The 22,181-nt window shown below is 52.8% G+C and overlaps 2 protein-coding genes and 3 non-coding genes across 5 annotated transcripts; all 5 read right to left on the bottom strand.

The window, feature by feature from the left end:
* Window positions 1–543: 543 nt before the first annotated feature.
* Window positions 544–5,682, bottom strand: LOC124510870 (Friend virus susceptibility protein 1-like). The gene is made up of 3 exons (XM_047077551.1): window positions 5,648–5,682; window positions 2,327–2,369; window positions 544–1,956 (listed from the first exon to the last, which is right to left on the bottom strand). Exon 3 carries the CDS (start codon window positions 1,892–1,894, stop codon window positions 1,019–1,021), a length of 876 nt encoding a protein of 291 aa, XP_046933507.1. The 5' UTR covers window positions 1,895–1,956; window positions 2,327–2,369; window positions 5,648–5,682; the 3' UTR covers window positions 544–1,018.
* Window positions 2,024–2,114, bottom strand: LOC124511958 (small nucleolar RNA SNORD88). The gene has a single exon (XR_006961998.1). It is a non-coding gene; the product is annotated as a small nucleolar RNA SNORD88 (small nucleolar RNA).
* Window positions 2,454–2,549, bottom strand: LOC124511960 (small nucleolar RNA SNORD88). Its single transcript, XR_006962000.1, has one exon. It is a non-coding gene; the product is annotated as a small nucleolar RNA SNORD88 (small nucleolar RNA).
* Window positions 3,966–4,056, bottom strand: LOC124511959 (small nucleolar RNA SNORD88). Its single transcript, XR_006961999.1, has one exon. It is a non-coding gene; the product is annotated as a small nucleolar RNA SNORD88 (small nucleolar RNA).
* Window positions 5,683–8,192: 2,510 nt separating the features above from the next.
* Window positions 8,193–11,279, bottom strand: LOC124511701 (outer dense fiber protein 4-like). The gene is made up of 4 exons (XM_047079081.1): window positions 11,042–11,279; window positions 10,335–10,481; window positions 8,557–8,688; window positions 8,193–8,260 (listed from the first exon to the last, which is right to left on the bottom strand). Exons 1-4 carry the CDS (start codon window positions 11,277–11,279, stop codon window positions 8,193–8,195), a joined length of 585 nt encoding a protein of 194 aa, XP_046935037.1.
* Between the last annotated feature and the right edge of the window lie 10,902 nt (window positions 11,280–22,181).

Below are 22,181 nucleotides of genomic sequence, written 5' to 3'. Positions count from 1 at the left end.
AACGGCACCTCAGAAGGTCTTCATGTATCCCTGGAGAGGAGGGCACTTTCTTGCTTACATTGACTCAAAGAACTTGCAGGTTCTTTGTTAAGTGGCTCCAGCAGGATGACAGGAGCCCAGCCTTCAGCATACTGAGATGGCCTGTGGAAAGATGGGGGCTCCTCTGCGTGACCCCTGCCCTTGCCCCGAGAGGGTTCCGGATGCAATCTCACACCAGCACCACACCACAAACCCTGTCTGTTAGGACAGCCCAGACACAGCGACACGCACGTTCAATGAGCGCCCTTGTGCCTAGTGCTGACCATCTGGGTGGTCTGTCCCCACGGAGCTGTGATTCTTGGCCCCAACGCTTTCAACCCAGGTGTGACAGACACGGCCCAGATGCCACACATCCAGCTGGAAAGCAGAGAGGACTGACTGCCCCCTCTCCAGGTGAGCCAACAGCAAACGTCCGCTTTAGAAGGCAGGCATTGCATGCGCACACGCACACACACTCAAGAGAAAATCATTCCAAGCAGGAAAGAAGCACCCGGAAAACCAAAGTGTTGTACATGCTTAAATTATTAGGTAAAAACATTGCATTTAAAAATAGCTTAAGAAAAAGGGTACAAACTTCAAGGTGCTTTCAAGTCGTGGGCTGTGCGGAGATCCCACTTGGCCTGTAGTGCTTTGGGGGCCGGTGGGGCAGGGTGGGGGTGCCCACCCACCATGCCAACGGGCCTGAAGTGTAACAGACTGAAATGTAATGGGATGTGCCCCTGGGGATGGGGGCACAGGCACCCAAGGGCTACTGGCCGGCTCGCTTCCCTCCACCGCTCTGGCTGGTGACACCGATAGGGTGCCGGGGGGCGAGGGCACCTCAAGCACTCAGAGAGGCCCGGGAGTCCGGAGAAGGGCAAACGGACCACCCCTCAGTCCCCCCTGGGGGTGCTCAGGAGGCATGGACTCGGTCTCTCCTGGAACCCAGCACCACCCCACCCCGCAGAGTAGCAGCGGGGAGACCGTGCCCGGGGGGGGCCTAGTCGTGGCGCACGGGTGCGGGCGGCTCCTCCCCACAGGCCTGGTCTGAGTAGGGGGGAGGCGGGGGCTGCTCGTCCCCCAGCACGTAGGCAGGGTGGCCGCGGCTGCGCTTGGCCTCCTTGATGTAGAGCTCCAGGAGGACCTTGGTGGGCTGCTTGTCCACCCTCTCCTTGGGGACGCCATGGCTCAGCAGCCAGCCCGTGAGGTCCTTGCGCGTCGGGTTGGGCCCCAACATGAGCTTGGCGCGGCCCGGCTGGCTCTGGCGCCACAGCAGGCCCACGTCGGCGATGGTCTGGATCTCCATCACCGCCTCCAGCACCGTCATGCCCTTGACCAGCAGGCTGACCAGCGAGAGCCGCAGCTCGGAGGGCGCGGCCGTCAGCAGGCGCCGCTGGAGGCCCTGCGTGAAGGGCACGTCCTCGGGCGCCGGCCAGGGCCCCTGCTCGGGCGCGGGGGGTGAGGGCGGCTCGCGGTAGATCCAGTCGAGCATGCCCAGCTCGCGCACCAGCTGGATGCCCTCCTCCATGGTGGTCCAGGGGCGGAAGGGGAGCTCGGTGGCCTCAAAGTGCAGGAAGGACTCCCAGCGCTGGCGCCAGGCCAGCAGCAGCCAGGTGAGCAGCGTCTGGCAGCCACCCCGCAGCGTCTTGCAGTGGTAGTTGAAGATGGCATCGCCGGTCAGGTCGCCCAGGAGCGCCAGCTCTCCAGAGTTCAGGGACAGGGCCGGGCCCCCCTGGTCATACACTCGCAGGATCCAGGTGATCATGAGCTCGTTGGGGTTCTGCTTGAAGCGCCGCGAGATGGCCAGGAGCTCGGTGTACGTGTAGTAACGGTCCCCCCGCCCCATCTGGGTGGGGGCCAGTGCTCGCTCGGCCATGACGATGGCTGTCCGCTGCCAAGGAGCAGCAGGAAGCCAGGAGGGGTGCTGCTGGGCAGGAGCTTCAGGGAAGGGGAGAGGCCGTCAGGTGGGAAAAGAGCCACACCCCCCAGCACCTCCCCCCCACCGGGACCCCTCAGATCCCCGGGTGTCAAAGGTCCCGGGGGGCACCATGTCCTCAGGGGAGGTCAGAGCCCAGTGCTAGACATCATGGGGGTCCCAAGCCAGCCCCTTCAGGAGCGCTGACAGGGTCGCTGCAATGTCTCCCGTGTCCTCCCCCTCACCGCCCCACACTTCATCCAGTGCTTAGCACGGGGCCCAGCTCTGGGCAACCACTCGGCATTTGCTTTTGTATTATTACCATAATCTACATATTTCACGATAGATTTTATTGCTATGGTACGGCCAGTAAGGAGCCTCTTCTGTTCTTACCAAGGGCAGGGACAGCGGCGCTGTTTGACTCTGGAGGAACCACCTGCAGACAGGAAGGAGCCGGAGGGGAAGAGCTGGTCAGCGGGACACAGGCAACCACGGCCCCCAGCCCTCTGTCCCCAGAGTGGGGCCCCTCAGACCCCCTGGGTGTCAAAGGTCGCGGGGGGGGGGCACCATGTCCTCAAGGGAGGTCAGAGCCCAGTGCTGGACATCATGGGGGCCCTGGTGCCCTTGCCCTCCTCACTCAGGTCACAGAGCCACTTGGCTCCAGTCCTAAGGGGGAGGACAGACGAGAGCTCACCCAGGCAGGACAAATGACCACAATACCCGGCCACTGGGGTGCCAAGAAGCCCTGATCACGTGCCTTTTGATGCCCCTTGACCAAGCCTCACTGTGGCTTATCCTTGGCCGTCACCTTGTACGATCCGCCACAACTGACTTTGGCACCACCAACCCCCACCCCGCCCAGCTCAAAGCAGTGCCCCACTGAAGACACCCCCACACCTGCTCAGCCTGCACCCCAGGTCTGTCTTCCCTAGCTGCCTCCCAGAGCCTCCAGCTCTGCTCTCCCCTCACACGTCCCTCCAAAAACGGCAACTTCCTACCCCATCTTCCCGGAAACGCCCTCTCCGCTGCAGCAAACATTCAGAGCTCCGCAGAGGACGCCTCAGGCGAAGAACACAGGCCCTCAGACCGAGCACCCCCCCAATCATGGAAAGGAGCTCCTCCCCCCAAAGTGCCAGCCAACGAGAGCGGACACCCCTGAGCTCTCCCAGAGAACATGCCTGCATCCTACTGCACCACGGCCATCGTCCTGTCCACTCCCGACATCCAAGGACCAGGGACAAATCGCCCCAGACCAGAGAACACTGGCTTCTTTCCAGACAACAGGTCCCGTGCCCATTTTATGACTGGGCTCTTTGAAACATTTGTGCAACATTCTCTAAACAATGGTTAGTGTGTAAAGTGGAGAGTAACTTTACTAACTGTATCAGTGTATCCATCCAAGGCCGGCTGTCCAAGTTCAATCTACAAACCCCTCAGTGTGAACAGTGAGAAGTGCTGACAGCTTGTTTCTTTTCTTCTGCTGACTTCGAAAATCAGCTTTAATTGGTCCGTTTCCTTGAAACCCAAATACATGTTCAGTTTTTCCTGCCACAATCCGTGTATTCTCCATCTTGTCCAACCCTTACCCTTAGGTAGGAAGTATCACCACCACCCACCCCCAACCGTGCAGAGGATTCGGGCCCATATGCTGCTGGCTGTGCTGTGCCTGCTCTACGGATATAGAAACTGAGGCTCAGGAGACCAGCTCTCTGAGCCCATGAACAGCAGAGCTGGGATTTGGACCCGGCCCAATTCTGGCTGGATTTCCGCTGCTATAAATGAACAGGGATTTGCATGTAAATCTCCAGCACAAATGCTGGCACATAAATTAGGTCCCAGAGCTATCTGATGTGAAGTCATCCCAAATGAAGGTAAGGTTATTTTAGATGAGGGGGGGCGGGCGGAAGCAAGAGTTGTCACCGAGAGGGGATGTTAGTGGCCGGTCCCTCTGCTTGAAGACACATGTGCAACACAGGAAGGACTTGGTAAGGGTGGAGGAACAGTCTGGGAGGGTCCAGAGACCTCAAAACCAGGGCTCCTCAGATCCCCAGGTGTCAAAGGTCCTGTGGCGCACTGAATCCTCAGGGGTGATCAGAGCCCAGTGCCGGACATCACGGGAGCCCAGGTCCCCAAGGCCACTCACTTTCAGGAACAGAGAGGCCCAACTAACTGCACTTAGAGACTGGGAAGCACAAAATCCACCAGGAGGGTATCAAAGTCCACAATTCTTCCTGTGCAGACCCCAGGTGACCCCACCTCCCCAGTGTCACCGGTCCACAAGGGGACCGTCGTCAAACCCCCTACATGGAGAAAACCCAGTTGTCTACCTACCCTTGCCTAATTTTACAGACTTTTGGCACTGGCTACACCTGCTACTAACCCTTGACAGTGAAAGCTGCTAAGGTGCAAATCCCCTGAAGAACCTACCGGGGTGGCAGGAGGAGGGAGCTCTCCTAGGGGGAAAAAACCCCAACCCTAACATAGAAGCAGCACTCACGATGAGCAGAGACCCTTTTCTGCAACCATTTTGGAACAGACCAGAGAAGACATTTTGGAGAGGGCTCAGGAACCACAGACACAAAGCACACAGGAGACCCCATTATTTCTGATGAAATTAAAAACGTGCTCTCAGAACACCAGGCAGAAATAAAGCAAGCATGGCAAAATGTTAAACTTATATGTATTTCCCCGCACGTGTGAGGATTTTAACAAGTAAAAAAAAAAGGGGATGAGAAAGGAATACATTGGAAAATGGCGAAAAGAGGGCGCGCCAGTGATGGAGGAAAAAAAACAAATCCTTCCACTTGTGACAGGGCAACACTTGGGATGAAGTTCGACAGATTTTCAGGTGGCTGCCTGAAGTGAGAAACTCAGGGAGGATTTTTGCTGGGTCTTGGTGGGGACATAGAAAATCAGCTAGCTGCCCCGGGGCCGGGCTTCCTCGGCGATGGGGAAACGGATGTCCAAGACCTGAATTAAGGACCCATTAGCTCAGAAGTAACGTTTCCCGAAACTCGTGCATGGGGTGAATACAAAACTCTGGTATTTGGAGGGACCGTGTCCGAATGATTCCTGAGGCTAAAGGCCCCACTTGCTGTCTCCTAAGACCGCACCCATGTGGCTCTCAGAAACCCCGTAATTCACCTAGAGACTCCACACTCCCACTTACCTCTTGGTAAACCCTGAGATCCTGCCTCTACCTCCCCCATATCTTTATTGCAGGTTGCATAAAATGCCAGCCACGTGGAATGGAAAAAAACAGCGACTTCCTAAGGGAAGCTCATGTAGCCAGCACAGAAGTGGAAAACCTCAGCAAGAAAAACTCAGGGTCACACGCGCTCCCCCCCCTCCCGCCCCCAAGAAAAACGGACAAAATGGCGGAATTCTGCGACGTGGGAAACAGAAATGGCGCAGCCCGGCTGCGGGGCCAAGGAGCGCTGGCCTTGAAAACCCTCATTCGCTCCGGGGGCAGGAGTCCTCCCCACCCTGAGGGACCCTAAAGGGCCGCCAGCCTCTTCGGACGCCACTGCCCACCCCGCCAAGATCCCCAGGCTCGCCTCGGAGCGCGCGCTGGGGTCTCACAAGGGCCTGACCCCTTCCACGCGACGACGTGGCCGCCCCGCCGCAGCCCCGGGCACCTCACGACAGGAGCGACCCAGACCCCAACGCCCGGCCGCGCAGACCGAAAAGTGCCATAAGACAAAGACAGCTCACCCGACCCTCACTCTCTTCAAAGCGTGCGCGGGCGACCTCGCGTCCCGCTTTATAGTGCGCGCCGCTCGCAAGCCCCGCCACAAGCCCCTGCCCGGGCTCCGCCCCGAGGCGTCCAACACACGCGCCGGGGCCGGAAATCCAGCTTTGGTGCTTGGGGAAGCGAATAATGCCTGTTCCCTCCAAAAATCTTCCTAAACCGACGATACAGTGTTGTCCCTAGAGGCGGAGAAAAAAAAACAGGAGAATATCAGGGCCCGTTGCCCTCTCATGAGCGTCAGGCAACTCTGAGGACAGCACCAAAGGCGGGCGGCAAAGGGGAAGGACCCCGAGCCGGGACAGAGCCAGAAAGGGAGGCCCCTGGAATTGCCAGCGCGGCAGTGGCGCGAGCTTTGGCTGGAAGGGGCGGGGCCGACCCAGACTGAGTCCGCAGGCAGGAATGGGAGGCGGGGCCAGTGCGGAGATCGACGGGGGACGTTCTGGGGTAGCGCTAGCGTGGCGCAGAATGAGAGGCTCGTTCCGCGCAGCAAGAGGAGGGGTCGGTGCCTGGACGCCCGGGCGAAAGGCTGGGCTTCTGGATCTAAGGGAGGAGGAGGATGGGGGCCAGGACTCCTGGGCTGTGTGAGGGCCGGAAGTGCTCCCTCCACCCCCCAGTTTAGATGGTTTAAGACCTGGGGGCTTGGGTTCTTGGTAGGGAGGGTTCAAGCTCTAAGGAGTGTCTTTCAGCTGACTTGATCGGAAACATTCTTTTCAGAGATAAAAAAGGAAACTCCTCTACTTCAAACCCACTCACCAGAGTCGCCACTGTCAACAGTGTGGTGTGGACTTTTTATTTTATGGCTGTATACGCACACATGTTACGGGTAGCGATTTTTTTTTTTTTCATTCCAGTTTGTCCCCTAAATAGTCTCCCCCGGATCAGTACAGAGTGACCTCATTCCTTAAACGGGGGCCAAATATTCCCTTCTGTGAGTGGAACACAGATTGTTTAGCTGGTCATTTGGGTTGTCTTCTTCCGGTGAGGAGACACCTCCCACGAAGCTTATAGTCTGATGTAAAAGGAACATATCCTTATATTAACAAAAGGAGACCTTTCTTCACTGGCTTTTGCCTCACCCAGAGTAAAAAGCAAAGTCTTCACTGTGGCCCACAAGGCCCGGAGGGACCTAGCTAGCCCCTGTTCCCCCTCTGTCCCTGTCTCCCTCTCCCTTGCTCAGGGTGCACTAGTAATTGGCTTCCCTAATCTTCCTGGAACCTGCCAAAGACGTTTGTACCTCAGAACTTTTGCTGTTCCCTCTGCCGGGAATCCTTTCCCCCAACCTATCCCCATGGCTCTCCTCTCTTCAATCATGTCTCTGCTCAGATATTACCTTGACATAGAGCCCCTGCCCCTTTCCCAGACCCATCTCTATTCCCCTCCTTTGTTTTTCCTCATGGCACTTATCCCTAACATATCTGTTTTGCCTCCCTGCGGAAATGTGAAGCCATAAAAACAAGGATATGTGTCTAGTTTGATCACTGCTATGGATCCAGTCTCTGGCATATAGTTGCAGCTTATTTTCATTAAAGATGAACAAATTTGAGAGCCTTTTGTGGGAGAGAAGCCTTTTGTGCTCTTTAGCAACCCTTAAAGAGCACAAACTAGGTGTTATGTTAAACTCTATCTAGATTGAAGTACTATCATTACCCCCATTTTACAGATGAGGAAACTGAGACCCGGATGGGTCAATGCCTGGACACAGGTCACGGAGCTAGTAGGTGGCAGAGCCTAGACTCAACCCTTCCAGCTTAACCACTGTGTGAAAGGGAGGTAGAGGGGACCCCCCAGGTCAAGGGCCTGTAGGGGGACCCAGGTAGTGAGATAAATTTGTACTTGAGTTTCAACCGTGCCCTGTTCAACAAATGACTCTGATAGCAAAAATATGCTACATGGAACAGCCTTAAAAATGGATGCATAGATAGACAGATACACAGATAGACCATTTTTAAAAAGAACAGCCGTGTGTTGGAGGAGTTTGGCGAGAAGAAAGAGGAAGTGATGACAGGGGCTGCTGGTAAGGGCAGGAGGTGAGGTGTGGGTGCAGGGAGAATTTACCTCAGGAGGGGCACATTATTGGGGGTCTGGGAGGTAAAAGATGAAGCCCTAAGGGCTTGGAGAGAATCAGCTATTCAACAAATATTGATTGACACCATTTGTATGTATGCCAGGAACGATTGGCACAGCCTCTTTGTTGACCTTGTGCCTTGCGTCTCTTTCCTCTGAATCGCTTCCCTCACCTGTCCCTCTACCCCAGAGGGCCCAAGGGATGGCCCCCATGAGAGTTGGCATTTCCACAGAACACTTAGAAGGTACTGAGCTAAGAGAATATTCTGGGCAAAACGTACAGATTATTTAAATTATTAATCTGAGTGGGGGGATTAAGAGGGGACCGAAAAGGGCAAGACTCTCAGTGGGGGTGGGGGACTAGAGAGTAGGGTTGTCAAGTGCTTGGCAGGGAGCTGTGGGAGCAGGCCAGCGGTGGGGTCATTCCTGTGTCCTGGAGCGCCATCAAGTCCAGATGGCCTGGAGCGCCAGGATGGACCAGAAGTTCATGTAGTTCAGATAGGAAAGGAAACCTGAAGAAGGAAGAGAGCAGAGGCGGTGAGGTGCAGCATTCATAGCCTACTCCAGATCCTGATTCTTTTCCCGAGCCCAATCACACCCCTACCCTGTCCCCAATCCATTTCCCAACCCAAACCCAACCCCATCCCCTCATCCAGCCCTATGCCCAACCCCACCCTCCTCTCCCACCTCAATCCCAGCTTGTCCAGCCCTGTCCACAACCCATCCTCATCCCAAACTCTGTCCCACTCAGTCCCTATCCATATCCCTGAAGACCCATGCCCAAGCCCAACCCCAGCCCAGCCCAGACCACTCATCAGGAAGAGAAAGATGCCGGTCCACGCCAGGTAGAAGCTGAGCCCCAGAGTGTAGGTCATGCCTTCCTGCAGGTACTCATGGGCCTGCATCAGGTAGAACAGGATGCCCAGTATCATGCTGGCCCCTGCATGAGTACAGGTGTTAGGAAGCTGGGCATCAGGTGTGCGCAGACCCCTGCCCATAGTTGTATGGCTGCCTGGCTCTTGCTCAATATTCTCCCAGTTCCTTTTGCCTCCCTGTACCTCTGTGCGCAGGCAGGAAAACAGGCTCTTGATAATGTCATGGTAGAGCACGTTGGGACCATTGGGTTGTGTCTAAAACCATAGGCTTTGCGGCCAACCAGAACAGAGCTCTTGTCCTGCCTCTCCCTCCCACCTTAGGGTTAACTACTCCGTCTCTCTGAGCCTCACTTCCTTCATATGTAAAATGGGCATAATCATAGGACTCATCTCCTTGGGCTGTCGTGAGGAGTTGTTGAGATTGGCACAATTCCTGGCACACAGTGAGCCCACAAGAATTGAGATGATGATGATGATGATTATTGTATTGGGTCTTTAATTTTGGGCTTCTGAAGAAGTAGACTAGGGACCCACTCATTCTGCATATTTCAACCTAAAAAAAATTCAGGTAGTGGAGACCTGGGTCATTTTTTCTTTATGTTGTTGAAAAATAATATAAGAGGTGTTTCTCATTTAATTAAAAAGACTGAGCAGATTTTTTTTTTGTAGAAAAATGTCTTATATTAGATGACATAAAACTGAGGTGTTTTCTACCCTTTGTACCTTATATGTAAACAATTGGGAAGAGCTACCAGACAAATTGGATAAATACTATTTGCAAACAAGGAAATAGGAAGTTGAATGTTTCCTACTCTTGACTTTGCTATCATTGTCCAAAAATGTTTTCCTGATAAAACTAAAAGCTGTGCTCAACCATTACAAATGATAGGAACGTAATATCCTTCATTTCCAAATTAATGTGCCAACCCAGCTCCTTTTCTAAAAAGTGTGATTTGGCAATGCAAATTGAAAACTAGACTAATTCTAATCAGTTAGAATTAGCATATCAATTTTGAGACATTTGGGTCAAGTGGAAGGATTATCATGGTAAGGAATTGTGCAAGGTTAAATAGCTCCATCAGGTGCCAACATTTTCTAATCCAATCCTCACTACATCTCCACGTGATAGGAAATTTCACCCCCACCCTACAGAAAACTGTAGGCCCAGAAAGATTAAGTAACTTGGACAAAATCACAGAGCCGGGGCAGGGGCAGGGGGTGGGGGGGAGAAAGGATTTGGGCTGGGTCAGAACTGGAAATGGGTATTGGGTAGAGGTTGAAGTTTGAGTGGTGAGGACAGAGGGTGCGGTGGGGGACGGGTTTTGGTTGAGTTTGAAAGTGAGGTTCACAGGTGATAGAGTTGGGTTGGATTTGGAATGAGTGCTGAGATTTGGAAAGGGGTTGGGGATGGTAGTGGGGATGGTTTGGAGATGGGAAAGAGATACAATGGGAATGGGGGGTGGGGATGTGGAGAGGTGGCAGGTGACCTGGAGGCTGGTATTGGGGCTGGAGATGAGGTTGTGTTGTTGGAAGTTCATATTTTTTATTGGGATTGATCAGAGATTTGGAGGGAGATAGAACTGGGATGGGCAATGTATGTGAGGATGAGGATGGTGTTGGAATGTGGTGGGGAGGGGGTCGGATATCATCATGGGCACTGGGCAAGGTACTCCTCGCCTTGGTTCCTGAGGGATAAATCTCTCTGCCATGCCTGTCAGGATGCTGATGATGACGTTGGAGAAGTCCAGCACAGATAAGTTGGAGCTGGTGAAGAAGACGATGTTTATGAGCATGATGCAGAGGCAGAAGCCGGCAATGCTGGCAAGGATGAGAAAGGCCCAGGCAAAGTCCAACAAGTCTGGGGAAGGAAGAAAATCAGAACACCAAGAGGCCCTCCGACTGAGCATGGGGGACAGGGTCCCCCATGAGGCTGGGAGTATTCCTGAACCCTCTCCCTTGCAAATTTTTCTTTCTCATTTTAAGAAAATTGAAATTGGGCTGTAGAGAAGGGATATTAAGGCAGATGCCTTTAGCATTGAGGGCACACCTCTGGGTCAGTGAGAACAGTGTCTTGGGCAGTGAGAAGAGGGGTGGGAATTGAGGAACCAGTTCTGTGTGATGAGGAAAGATTCCTTGGGGTGAAAAAGTCTCAGGATAATGTGTAAGATCCTAGGGTTAAGAGGACTGTGGGGATGGGTATCATGTAATTGAAGGTGAGCATAGGGCAATGGGGATGATCCTGGGGCAACGAGGACCATCTGGAGGAAGGGATGACTATCTGGGGGTAGTGAGAACTATCCCAGAGAAGGGAAGACTAACCCTGGGCAGTGAAGACCATCCTAGAGAGGGCAGAGAAGGGTCCCTGGGACAAAGAAGAGAGATGAGTCCCAGGAAGGGTGAGTATAGGGCAGGCCTTACAAGCATTCTGGTCGTACTCATGAAGGCAGGAGATGTCAGGGCACTGCACAAAGAAGATGGTGTTGATGGGGATGGTCGAGGGGCCATCAGGATCCCCAGGGGGTGTCAATGGAACCTGGAAGTGGATCCAGGGCTGGCCCAGGGTGATGAGACCGATGATCACCATGCCAGCCAGGCTCAGTGCCAGGCTCACCTGACGGCTGATCTTCTTGGCTCCATGCAGCAGCCGCCAGCCCATGGGCAGCTGTGAATAGCTGCATTTACTCCTTCTCTGACACCTGTAGCAGATCGCCCACCACCAGTGTCAGCACTGAGTCCAGCCACCCAGCCCAGCCACCCCAGTCCAACTGCCAGACCAGACCATGACCCACCCAGTGTAGCCTTCAGACTATCTTCTCTACGTCCATTCTCCCTGGCCTGTATCCTTCAGGTCCTGCCTCTAGATGTTTAGCCTCTAGGCTCCCTTGCCTCCAGATCTAACTTCCAGACCCTGCCACCCCCAAGTTCAGTTCCTAGGTTGAACTACAGGTCCAGCCTTTATGTTATGCCCTACCCAGGGTCAGCCTCACTTGGGTCCAACCTCTAGTTTCCAGTAGACTGGCTTTGCTTCTGGTCGCTGACCTTTGACTACTGCCCCTCCCCCAGAATCCTAGCCCAGAACCTGGCCCACTGCCTGGACCCCTGCCTCTCACCCTCCAGAATCCATCTCAGCAGATCTGCTTGATCGTATGCCCTGGATATTGTTGTCTAGAGTACTTGGGTTGTATAGGGAGCTGTCCATAGAGTCTTTGAAACTCTCCTGGGTGGTCCAGATGATTGAATCAGTGCTTTTGACACTGGCCGTGGGGCTGTGAGTAATTGAAGGGGGGACATCAACTTTGGCCCGGATTGGCAATGTGAGGCATTGAGTACTCAAACAAGGACTCTGACTCGTTGGAAGGTGGTCTTGGCTACTGACTTGACTACTATTGTAGTTAAGGGACTCTACATTGTTCAGGGAGACGTGAGGAAGTAATAGAGAGTTTTGGATGCTGAAGTGGCGAGTTTGGAAAATTGGTGGAACATCTTGGGTCTTCAAACGGTGACTGTAGGTAACTGATGGTGTATCTTGGATACTGAGCCGATGACCACTCACAGTGGATGGCATGTCCTCAGTACTGACCCAGCAACTGTTGATAATGGGTGGCGCATCTTGGATAGTGGCCCAGCGACTGTGGACTACTGGAGGGTCTTGGATGCTGACCCGGCGATTGTGGATAATGGACAAGGGTTCTTGGATGCTGACCCAGTGACTGTTGATAATGGGTGGGGGCCCTTGGATGCTGGTCCGGCGATTATGGATAACGAGCGGGGGCTCTTGGATGCTGACCCGGCGATTATGGATAATGGGCGGGGGCTCTTGGATGCTGACCCGGCCACTGTTGATAATGGGCTGAGAGTCTTGGATTCTGACCTGGGGCCTGTAAGTAATTGGTGGAGAGACTTCGGTCTCATTTTGAGTATTACTGGGAGCTCCTGGAAGGAAACCTGGCTGGGTGCTCTGGGGTCCAGACTGGGGCCTCTGGGACATGTGGGAATGCAGCGTAAGACCAGTCCCCAGATGCACTAAACAGTCACCAACTGCTTTTAGCCCCTCTTTCCAGGCACCTCCATGGCCACCTGGAAGTCTGTTGGTCTCCCTCCCAGGTTCAGGCTTGGCCCTTGGCGGTTTGGATCTCTCTGACCCTTCTTCTGTGTTCTCTGGTCTCTCCTGCTGTCCACAGGCAGGCCTCAGGGCTTCAGTCTGGCCTGCATCTGGGGTTGGGGGGGAGGTTCCATGACAGTTGGAGAGATTCCAGGCGGTTGGGACATTGGCCATGGACTCATGCTCTACCCTGTGTGAGTGACATGGGGGCTGGGGCTGGGTCAGAGTGGGTTCCATGTGAGGTATGGGCAGGGTCAGGATTGGGTCAAGAAGAGGTCATGGCTGGGTCTGAGAGATGTCAGGACTGGGCAAAGGTGGGGGAGGGGGGAGAGAATGATCAGGGTAGAGAGGGGTCAGAGAGGGGCCAGAATGGGGCCAGGGTTGGGCAGGGCTGAACCAGCACTGGGGCACCAGCATTTCTGAGATCAGTTCTTACAGTTTCTGGAAGGCCTGAGATCTGAATTTATAATTCCCTCCTTCTACCTGCCCCTACCCCACCCCACTCCCAGGGCCTTTCCTGAATTGATTTCCTCCTTTTATTCCCTTTTCAAGTTCAGTATCTCTCTCCACTGTCTCTGTCTTTCTTCACCTTTTCCTGAGACCTCAAGGACCTCTTCTCTGACCTCAAAGACCTCCAATCCAGGCTTGCGTTCTCTCCATCCTTTCTTTTGGCTTGTGTGGTAGACTTTTGAGAAACAAACAAACAAGCAAACAAATAAAAAAGAAAGAAAGGAAAAGAAAAGAAAAAAGAAAAAAGGAAACCCGCAAACTTTTATGTCTTTAATTCCACAAATATCCATCTAACTCCCTCAACTGTCAAAGGAGATAATGATAATTCACAGGATTGTCATAAAGACAAAGTGTAGGGGCGCCTGGGTGGCTCAGTCGGTTAAGCATCCGACTTCGGCTCAGGTCATGATCTCACGGTCCGTGGGTTCGAGCCCCGCGTCGGGCTCTGTGCTCACAGCTCAGAGCCTGGAGCCTGTTTCAGATTCTGTGTCTCCCTCTCTCTCTGACCCTCCCCCGTTCATGCTCTGTCTCTCTCTGTTTCAAAAATAAATAAAACATTAAAAAAAAAAAGACAAAGTGTAAAAGCATCGAGAACCCATTGTAATAGAAACCTGTTGAATTTTTTGCACTTCACAGATACTGATTTTGACTCTCAAAGACACTTTCTCCATCCTCCAAAGCTCGTGCCTGAGTCCTAGACCCAACCTTCTCTGAAACCCAAATTGAGAGATGCCACAGGACAGGAAGGAATTACTATACATAGATAACCATGGATGTGTCTACCAGTTCATACGCCCATGCATTCAGTCGTTACCATTTTAAAAAATGTTGATTTATTTTCATTTTTGAGGAGGGGGAGGGGCAGAGAGAGAGGGAGAGAGAGAGAATCCCAAGCAGGCTCCGCACCAGCAGCGCTGAGCCTGATGCGGGGCTTGAACCCACGAACAGTGATCATGACCTGAGCTGAAATCAAGAGTGGGATGCTTGGGGCGCCTGGGTGGTTCGGTCGGTTAAGCGTCCGACTTCGGTTCAGGTCACGATCTCCTGCTTTGTGAGTCTGAGCCCCGCGTCGGGCTCTGTGCTTACAGCTCAGAGCCTGGAACCCACTTTGGATTCTGTGTCTCCCTTTGTGCTCCTCCCCTGCTCATGCTCTGTCTCTCTGTCTCCTTCAAACATAATAAACATTCAAATAAAAAATTAAAAGAAAAGAGTGGGACGCTTAACCAACCGAGTCACCCGGGTGCCCCTCAATTGTTACCTTTTTACTTTAACAACCAGCAAAGGCTCTGTGCCAGGTGATGGAGGTGCAGTGGGAAAAAAGAAGAGATCTGTTCTCTACCTTCAAGGGGGTCTGTTCGGTAAGATGGGTAGGGAAAAAGTAGTGAGATAAGGGATGCCAGTGAAGCAGACTTGCGTGTTGCACTGATAAGGGAGCACTCGGTGGGCGACCTGGCCAAGAACTGAAGTTGGGCTGGGCTGGGCGGCTCAGGATGGGAGATGTGGGTGGAGTGACGTGGGAGGTGAGATCTAAAGGGTGGCCAAGGCGGTCTGGGCACAGGTGGGAGAAGGGTGCCCCAGGACTGCTTGAATCGCTGAGGTAGGAACGCTCGCGGTGTGAGAGGAACCCTGTGAAGTCTCGTGTGGCTGGAGGTAAGTGAGTAGTGGGAGGGACACGATTTCCCTGCCAGTTGGGAAGTCTGGTAGGATCACAGGGGGCTTGGTGAACGCAGGGCACGCCACTGGCATTTCGCTCTGCTGGCACCATGGGTCTTGGCCTCATGAGCACACTGTGGAACCCACGTCGCAGTTGTCCGTGTGCCGGATGGGGATTTGTGACAGGGGTCTAGAGAAGCAGTTGAGGTCAAGGGCAGAGATGGAGCTGGGGTTTGGGGAACGGGGACTGGAGGATGGGGGTGGAGACAAAACACGTAGGTCTGGGCTCCGAATGGGGTTGTGGGCGAAGGCTGGGCTGGACGTCGGGGTTAGAGATGGGAGTGGGGGTGCGTTTGGGATCAGAGATGGGGATGAGGTTGGGATTGGGGTCTGGGTGGAGGTGGAGATGTGACTGTGGCTGGCTGCAGTGTGGTGCGGGTGGATGTGGACCCGAGGAACTCTACTCTTTCCCAGCGGACACGGTCCCTTCCTGGGAGGAGGACCGCAAGTTCATCCTGCGGGGCTGGTGTCTGGTCTTCAGCATCCTCGCAACCCTGCTGACGCTCAGCGTGGTGGATGGACGTCTGGCGTACTTGCAGGGCTCTTACACTGGCTACCTGGGCTTCTGGACAGACTGCAGGAAGTACAAGTGTGTCAGCCTGGGCCAAGTCACCGGTCAGTAGGAGGCTGGACAGACTATGGGGCACTCGAAGTGGGGCGTCTTGGGAAATTATCGGGGGTGGGAATCTCTGGGGGAAGTTCTTTGCATGTTCTTGGGGATAAATGTTTAGAATTCTCAGGAGGGTCTCTGGAGGTTCTCTGAAGGGACTTGTGGAGAAGTCTCCTGGAGTTATACGTGGCTTTTGAGGAGACAGGGAAACGGGACTGTCACAGCTCATGGGAAGAGCATTACAATTCACCGGAAACCAATCTGCCTCACGATTAGATGTTAAAGTCACCATCGTTTTCTCCCTCGCTTTTTAAAATAGGTTTTTTTTTAAACGTATCGTTTACTTTTGAGAGAGGGAGCGCAAGTGGGGGAGGGGCAGAGAGAGAGCGTGGGGGACAGAGGATCCGAAGTGGGCTCCGTGCTAACAGCAGTGAACCTGATATGGGGCGCGAACTCACAAACCACGAGAACATGACCTGAGCTGAAGTCAGACACTCAACCACTGAGCCACCCAGATGCCCCGAAAATGGTTCCTTTAAAAAGATGATTTTTTTAAAAAGAAATTTCCAGCTCCTTCGGAAACATTTTGCTTTATCTTATGTCTCTGTGTGTGTTTCCAGTGCTTTTCCCTCCCCCGTTCATGCTCTGTCTCTCTCTGTCTCAAAAATAAATAAACGTTAAAAAAATTAAAAAAATAAAATAAAATGGTAGTGGTAGTAATCCCTATTCACGGGCTGTTGGAAGAATTAGCAAGTTAAAACATGTAGGGGAATTAGAACAGCGCCTGGCACATATTAAGTGCTACACCAGGGTGGGCTATTATTCTCCTAGGGAATTCGTTTTTCAGCCAATGCACCTATCTTCGCTTCAGATCTCAAATAAGTTTATGAAACTTCCAGAACACTGTGTGGTATTAATCTTATTTATTTATTTTCAATATCTCTTTCTTGTATACCTCCCAAACTCAAGCCGGTGTAAGCAAGACAAATATGGTTCCAAGTTATGGTAAAGTCCAGAGGCATAGATCTATGGAGTTCAGGTACTGCTGGATCCGGGTGCTCAAAGCCTGTCATTAGGGAATCTGTCTATGAAGGCTTCCTCTGTGTAGGGCCCTCAGGCAAGCTGTGGTAATGGGGCATTAGCAGCACCCGGATTCTGTCCTTTCTGTGAACGACCGTGGGGAAAAGAGAGCAAGTTGTCTTCTGTAGCCCTCAAGCAAAGATCTCAGGATGAGCTCTGATGGGATCAGATTTACTTCCCTGGGATTCTCACTCCTCCCGCACCCACCCGCACTGAACAGGAAGATGTCATGCTGCGATTGGCTGGGTCTGGATCACACGCTTTTCTTAAGAGTCAGTGGAGGGGTCATTTCTGCCTGAAAGCACAAGGACAGAGGGTGGGCACAGAGTTCCTCTGAGCAAAGTCAAGTTGCTGTTGTCAGAAGAATGGGAATGGATGCTGGGTGGACAACTTTCTTCCATGTTTATGATACATTAATGGAGCAAAATTATCCTGGGGTAGACGCCCAAGGGTGGAATAGCAGGGTTTCTAAAGGGCTGAGGAGACTTTGTAAGGCTTTTTTTTTTTTTTTCAACGTTTATTTATTTTTGGGACAGAGAGAGACAGAGCATGAACGGGGGAGGGGCAGAGAGAGAGAGGGAGACACAGAATCGGAAACAGGCTCCAGGCTCTGAGCCATCAGCCCAGAGCCCGACGCGGGGCTCGAACTCCCGGACCGCGAGATCGTGACCTGGCTGAAGTCGGACGCTTAACCGACTGCGCCACCCAGGCGCCCCTAAAGTTTTTTCTTTATTTTAAGATTTAAGTTACTTTTATTTTATTTGAACGAGGAATGTATTTATATGGTTCAGCACTTTAACAAGTGCAAGAGTCTCCCTTACATTTCTGTCTCCCATCCCACCCATTCCCCTTCCTGGGGGGTGACTGATGCTACTAAGCCATTAAAAAAATTTTTTTTAAAACGCTTATTTAGAGAGAGAGAATGACAGAGTGTGAGCAGGGGAGGGGAGGAGAGAGAGAGGGAGACACATAATCTGAAGCAGGCTCCAGGCTCCAAGCTGTCAGCACAGACCCTGACACAGAGCTTGAACAGAGGAACCTCGAGGTCATGATCTGAGACAAAGTCGGTCACTTAGTCTACTGAGCCACCCAGGGCCCTGCTACTAAGCCATTTTTAAGCTCTTATGTGTTCCACCAGTTATATTTTCTACACATATGAGAAAGTGGCTATTCTTAAACGGTATGACCATATAAACATATACAAACACATACATAAACACACACACAGAAGCATGTCTCTGTATATACTGTGTACGTTTATCACTTTAAAAGCACACAAGGCAGTATTATAGTTCTCTTTTTATTTTTATTTATTTTTTTAAATGTTTATTTATTTTTGACACAGAGAGAGACAGAGCATGAGCGGGGGAGGGGCAGAGAGAGAGGGAGACACAGAATCGGAAGCAGGCTCCAAGCTGACAGCACAGAGCCTGACGCGGGGCTCGAACTCACAGACCGTGAGATCATGACCCGAGCCGAAGTCGGCACTCAACCGACTGAGCCACCGAGGCGCCCCTATAGTTCTCTTTTTAAAAGTAAACCAGCATTTACTGAATGCTCAGAATGTACAATGCTTTATGGTTGGCATAAAGACACAACATACAGGTTATGAGGGTCTTTTGTTAAGGTGTAGAAACTTAGAGTTTTTACGTTCTTATTTACCCAGCTTTGCCTCTGTGACTTTACCAATTGCTTCTCAGCTTGAGGAGTCCTTCTCCCTCTAGATGGTTGATGAACATTCAATTCTGGTTGTGTGTGTGTGTGTGTGTGTGTGTGTGTGTGTGTGTGTGTTAGAGTTTGTGATTTTAGTGGGTGGTATGTAGGCAGCACTGAATCGTGCACTCCTTGCCAACTTACGGAAGGGATTTGAATTAGCCAGGAGTCTTTGGATCACAAGTAACAGAAGCTCTAACGTGAAGTAGCTTGAATGAAGGAACTTATGGTCTCACCCAAATGAAAAAGAGTGGGAGTAGGAATACTTTCAGGCATGGCTGAATTCAAGAGTCCAAGTGATAGTATCAGACACATTACTATCCGTCTGTTTCTTGGCTACTTGGATTGGCTTCATTCTCAAGGCTCCCCCTAGTGGCAAGTCAGGATCTAGTTAGGAAAATAAATCATTCTAGGTGCTTTAGAGGGTAGTAAATGTAGGGGATTGATTTCATGGGTAACAGAGTAGCTGAGAAGCTGAGTAGGTAATGGTGAGGCAAAGCAGACATTAGCAACTCAAGAAGCTGCTGCACCCTTTAGCCCAGAAGAACAAAGAAAAGAGGTGGTATTACCAGAGCCTGGAAGCTGGAGCCATCGGGAAGGCAGAGACTCGTAGTGCTATTTGCTTAGAGGTGGCTAGAATCACAGAAAAAAAAAAAAATGAATCTACTGCTAAAGACACCAGCTGAGGTGGGGGTTGGGGGGAGGGAAATAAATACACTGGGTTGTTCTCGTCTTCCAGAGCCAGTCTTCTGCCAATGCCTCCCATTAGCCAAACGTACTGATAAGCCAGTGATCAAAGGAGGTTGGGAAATGTAGTCTTTGCAACACAGAATAGGGAAGCATGGGCAATGGATCTGAGAGAAGGCAAACAGCTGGCAGAACTGCTAACAATGTGGGCTCAAGCCTGGCAGGAAAAAGAACACAGAACGTTCCTGCAAAAGTCTTGTGTGGCTGGGTCACATGAGCACCTCAAACCAAGTATAGCGGCCAGAGAGATGCAATGCACTGATGAGCTTATAACTGGGGCTGAGAGTGGGGAACAGGCAGGAGGGTGAGTCGGAGAGGTAAGCCACAAATGTCTACTTCTGACCAAACCACAAAGTGGGCTCATCTCTGGGTTGACAAGAGCCAGGGACTTGAATGTCATCTCAACTCCCTTTCTCCTCTCGTCTGCTTTCCTTTCTTAGTTTTACCCTATCAGATCTCCTATCCCCCATGAGGCTAGGTCCAAGGCCAGGAAGCTCCAAGCTCATAAACCTCCTGACTAGAGGAACGAGAGCTCTTGGCAGCTTCAGTCAGAGAAAGTCCCAGGGCAGAGCTTGACTGGTTGATTTTGGTCATATGCCCATCTTTGGGCCAATCACCGTGGTCTGGGGCATGGGGCACTGTGATTGACTCAGGTGGAGTCATAGGACTATTTTGGTGGCCCCCAGAAAGCAGGGTATGTCATGAGAATCCCTCAACCAGGATTATGTGATTGATCCCCAGAGCACTATTGCTATTCTGTATATATGTCCCAGCTTTTGCTCTCTGGTTATGTGTTAGAGATACGCAGTTTGCCAGAAACAAAGCGGATGGAGTCTTAGCTCATTTGGCTGAGACAGTCTTGCACTGTTCAAAAGTAGGCAATGTAGAGAAGGGCTAAAAAGAGATGTAATTCTCAGAAGGGGCCAAAACTCTTGTTCTGAAATGTACATTGGATAAATATTCACTGAAACTGAGTGTGGTTCTGTGGTTTTCAAGTATCTGGAAGTTTTTCTCGTGTGTACATCAGAGTGTGTACGCTCTGGGGATCGAGGTGGGTGATTTGGAGAATGTCTGTGGGAGGGCTCTGCGGTGTGAATGGGGGTGATGATGGGGGGAGGTTCTGGGTGTAAAAATGGGATCACTAGAGGACCTTGGGATGTGAATGGGAGACGCCTGAGCAGAAGCAGGGTGTCTTTGGAGACCAGGGGAACTAAAGTGTCTTGGACAATTTTGAGGGTGCTATTGGGAGTGTCTGGGTGTGATACTGAGGGCATTACTGTGAGATGCTGTGGGATGCCTTCTGGGAGTATGAGTGGGATGACTTTGGAGGTGTCTGTGGGGATGACTCTAGAAAAGATTGAGATGATTCTGTGGGGTGACTTTGAGGATGTGAGTGGGGATGGCTTAAGGGTCATCTGTGGGGTCACCTTGGAAGTATGGGTGGGGTTGATTACGAGGGTGGACTTTGGAGCAGGTGGGGGGTGATTGGGACAACTTTGAGGGTATCATTGGGGATGATTTTGACTTTACAGGTGCCTGGGGGTGACTCTGAGAGAGAGAGATTTTAGGATTTCTTAGAAGGGACTTTGGCGGTGGAAGTGGGGTGATGTTGAGGTTGTCTGCAGCCAAACTTTGGGGGTGTCTGTTGGGCTGCCCATGGGCTGTCGGTAGGGTGAGTTTGGAGGGTGACCTTGGAGAGCATCTGGGGATGACTCTGCAGCATTTCCTCTCCCTGCAGTTCTCATCCATATGAGCATGGGCTTCATGATGCTGGCCCTGACCCTGTGTCTCATCCTCCTCCCCTTCATGTGCCTCTCCTTCCGGCCAGTCTGCCGACGCCTTACTAAGATCGACCTTGTCTTCGGTTTTCTCAGCTTCAGCACTGGTAAGGGTCGGCCTGGGGGAAGGGAAGATACCCCCAGTGTCTTGCCCCAGGACTCTCTTTTTGGCTCTGGGGAGGTGTATCTCAAGATTTCTGCCCTGCTGACTCTGTCTTTGAACGTCTCTTGGGATCTCTGCCCCACTCTTTCAGCTCTATTTTTAAATTTCTCAGTCGGGGGGAGTGTCGGGGGCATCTGTCTCTCCTTCCTGCTTCCCTCTTTTTCTTTCTGCTTCTCTCCGGGTGTCTTTGTGTCTGCACAGGAGTTTGTGTGCCTGTGTACGCACACACACCTGCTTGTCACGGAGGGTGGGAGGGGAGAGGCTGTCTCTGTCTCTCTTCTCTTTATGGGGGTATCCTGGGGTTCCTGTCCAGCCTTTGTGTCCGTCTCTCCGGCCCCACCCCAGTGCAGGGTTCCTGATCGTTCTCAGTCTGACGCTCTTTGTAGTCAACTGTGAGACGCTACACCCGAGGCCACAGGTATCCTACCTGGTGACCACCTACCTGTGCTGGGGCGCCGGCGCCTTGATGCTGTTGGCCGGTGAGGGCGGGACCTCGGGAGAAAGGGGCGGTGCCTCGGTAGGGCAGGGGTCGGGGCCCGGGAGAGAACTCGGGGCAGGGCCTGGGGCCGGATAAGGGCGGACCGGAGGGGAGGCCGCCTCGAGGGGTGGCGCGGGGCCTGCGGCGGGGCTCGGCGTTCAGCCGCTCACCAGCCCCCGGCCCCCAGGAGTGCTGAACTACTTAAACCACTTGGGCATGTGGGGCAGAAGTTCGCCCTTCATGGAGCGGCGTCTGAGCTGCCGTCGGTGGGTCTCGCAGCAGAACGCTCGGAGACGCGCGTCCGAACTGCAGTCCGACGCGGACCGCAAGCCCAGCCGGGACCTGTCCAGTGCACTCACCCCCGAGGGGCGCCCCCTCGAGCCTCTCTAAACAGTTGCACCCGAGCTTCGCAGGAAACTGACCGGTAACCGCAGCCAACCTACCGGGCCCGCCCCCTCCGTCGTGGCCCCGCTGCCAAAGAACAGGCCGTGCCTTCTGAGGACAGGCGACAAACCCCCACCCCTCGAGCTTGGGGTTTCCCTTTTCGGCTCTGTTCCCGCCCACGGAGTCCTCAACCTGCCTTCGCTCCTACAGCGCGACACCGCCCCCTTCAGTTCTGTGCGCGGCGTGCCGCGCAACCGGCTGGCGTGGCCCCGCCCCTGGG

Source organism: Lynx rufus, unplaced genomic scaffold, assembly GCF_022079265.1.
Source record: "Lynx rufus isolate CCGP_SWC_20201006 ecotype Redwood Valley unplaced genomic scaffold, mLynRuf1.p SCAF_16, whole genome shotgun sequence".
NCBI lineage: Eukaryota > Metazoa > Chordata > Mammalia > Carnivora > Felidae > Lynx > Lynx rufus.
Note: the sequence above shows the minus strand (reverse complement) of the source record. Positions and strands in the feature narration are given on the sequence as shown.

Coding starts and splice junctions, on each gene's coding strand:
- LOC124510870 (XM_047077551.1), bottom strand. CDS start 1,894: ATGGCCGAGCGAGCACTGGCCCCCACCCAGATGGGGCGGGGGGACCGT.
- LOC124511701 (XM_047079081.1), bottom strand. CDS start 11,279: ATGGGCTGGCGGCTGCTGCATGGAGCCAAGAAGATCAGCCGTCAGGTG. Junction 10,482..11,041: donor TGAGTACGACCAGAATGCTT/GTAAGGCCTGCC, acceptor TTCCTTCCCCAG/ACTTGTTGGACTTTGCCTGG. Junction 8,689..10,334: donor CATCATCAGCATCCTGACAG/GCATGGCAGAGA, acceptor GTACTCATGCAG/GGGCCAGCATGATACTGGGC.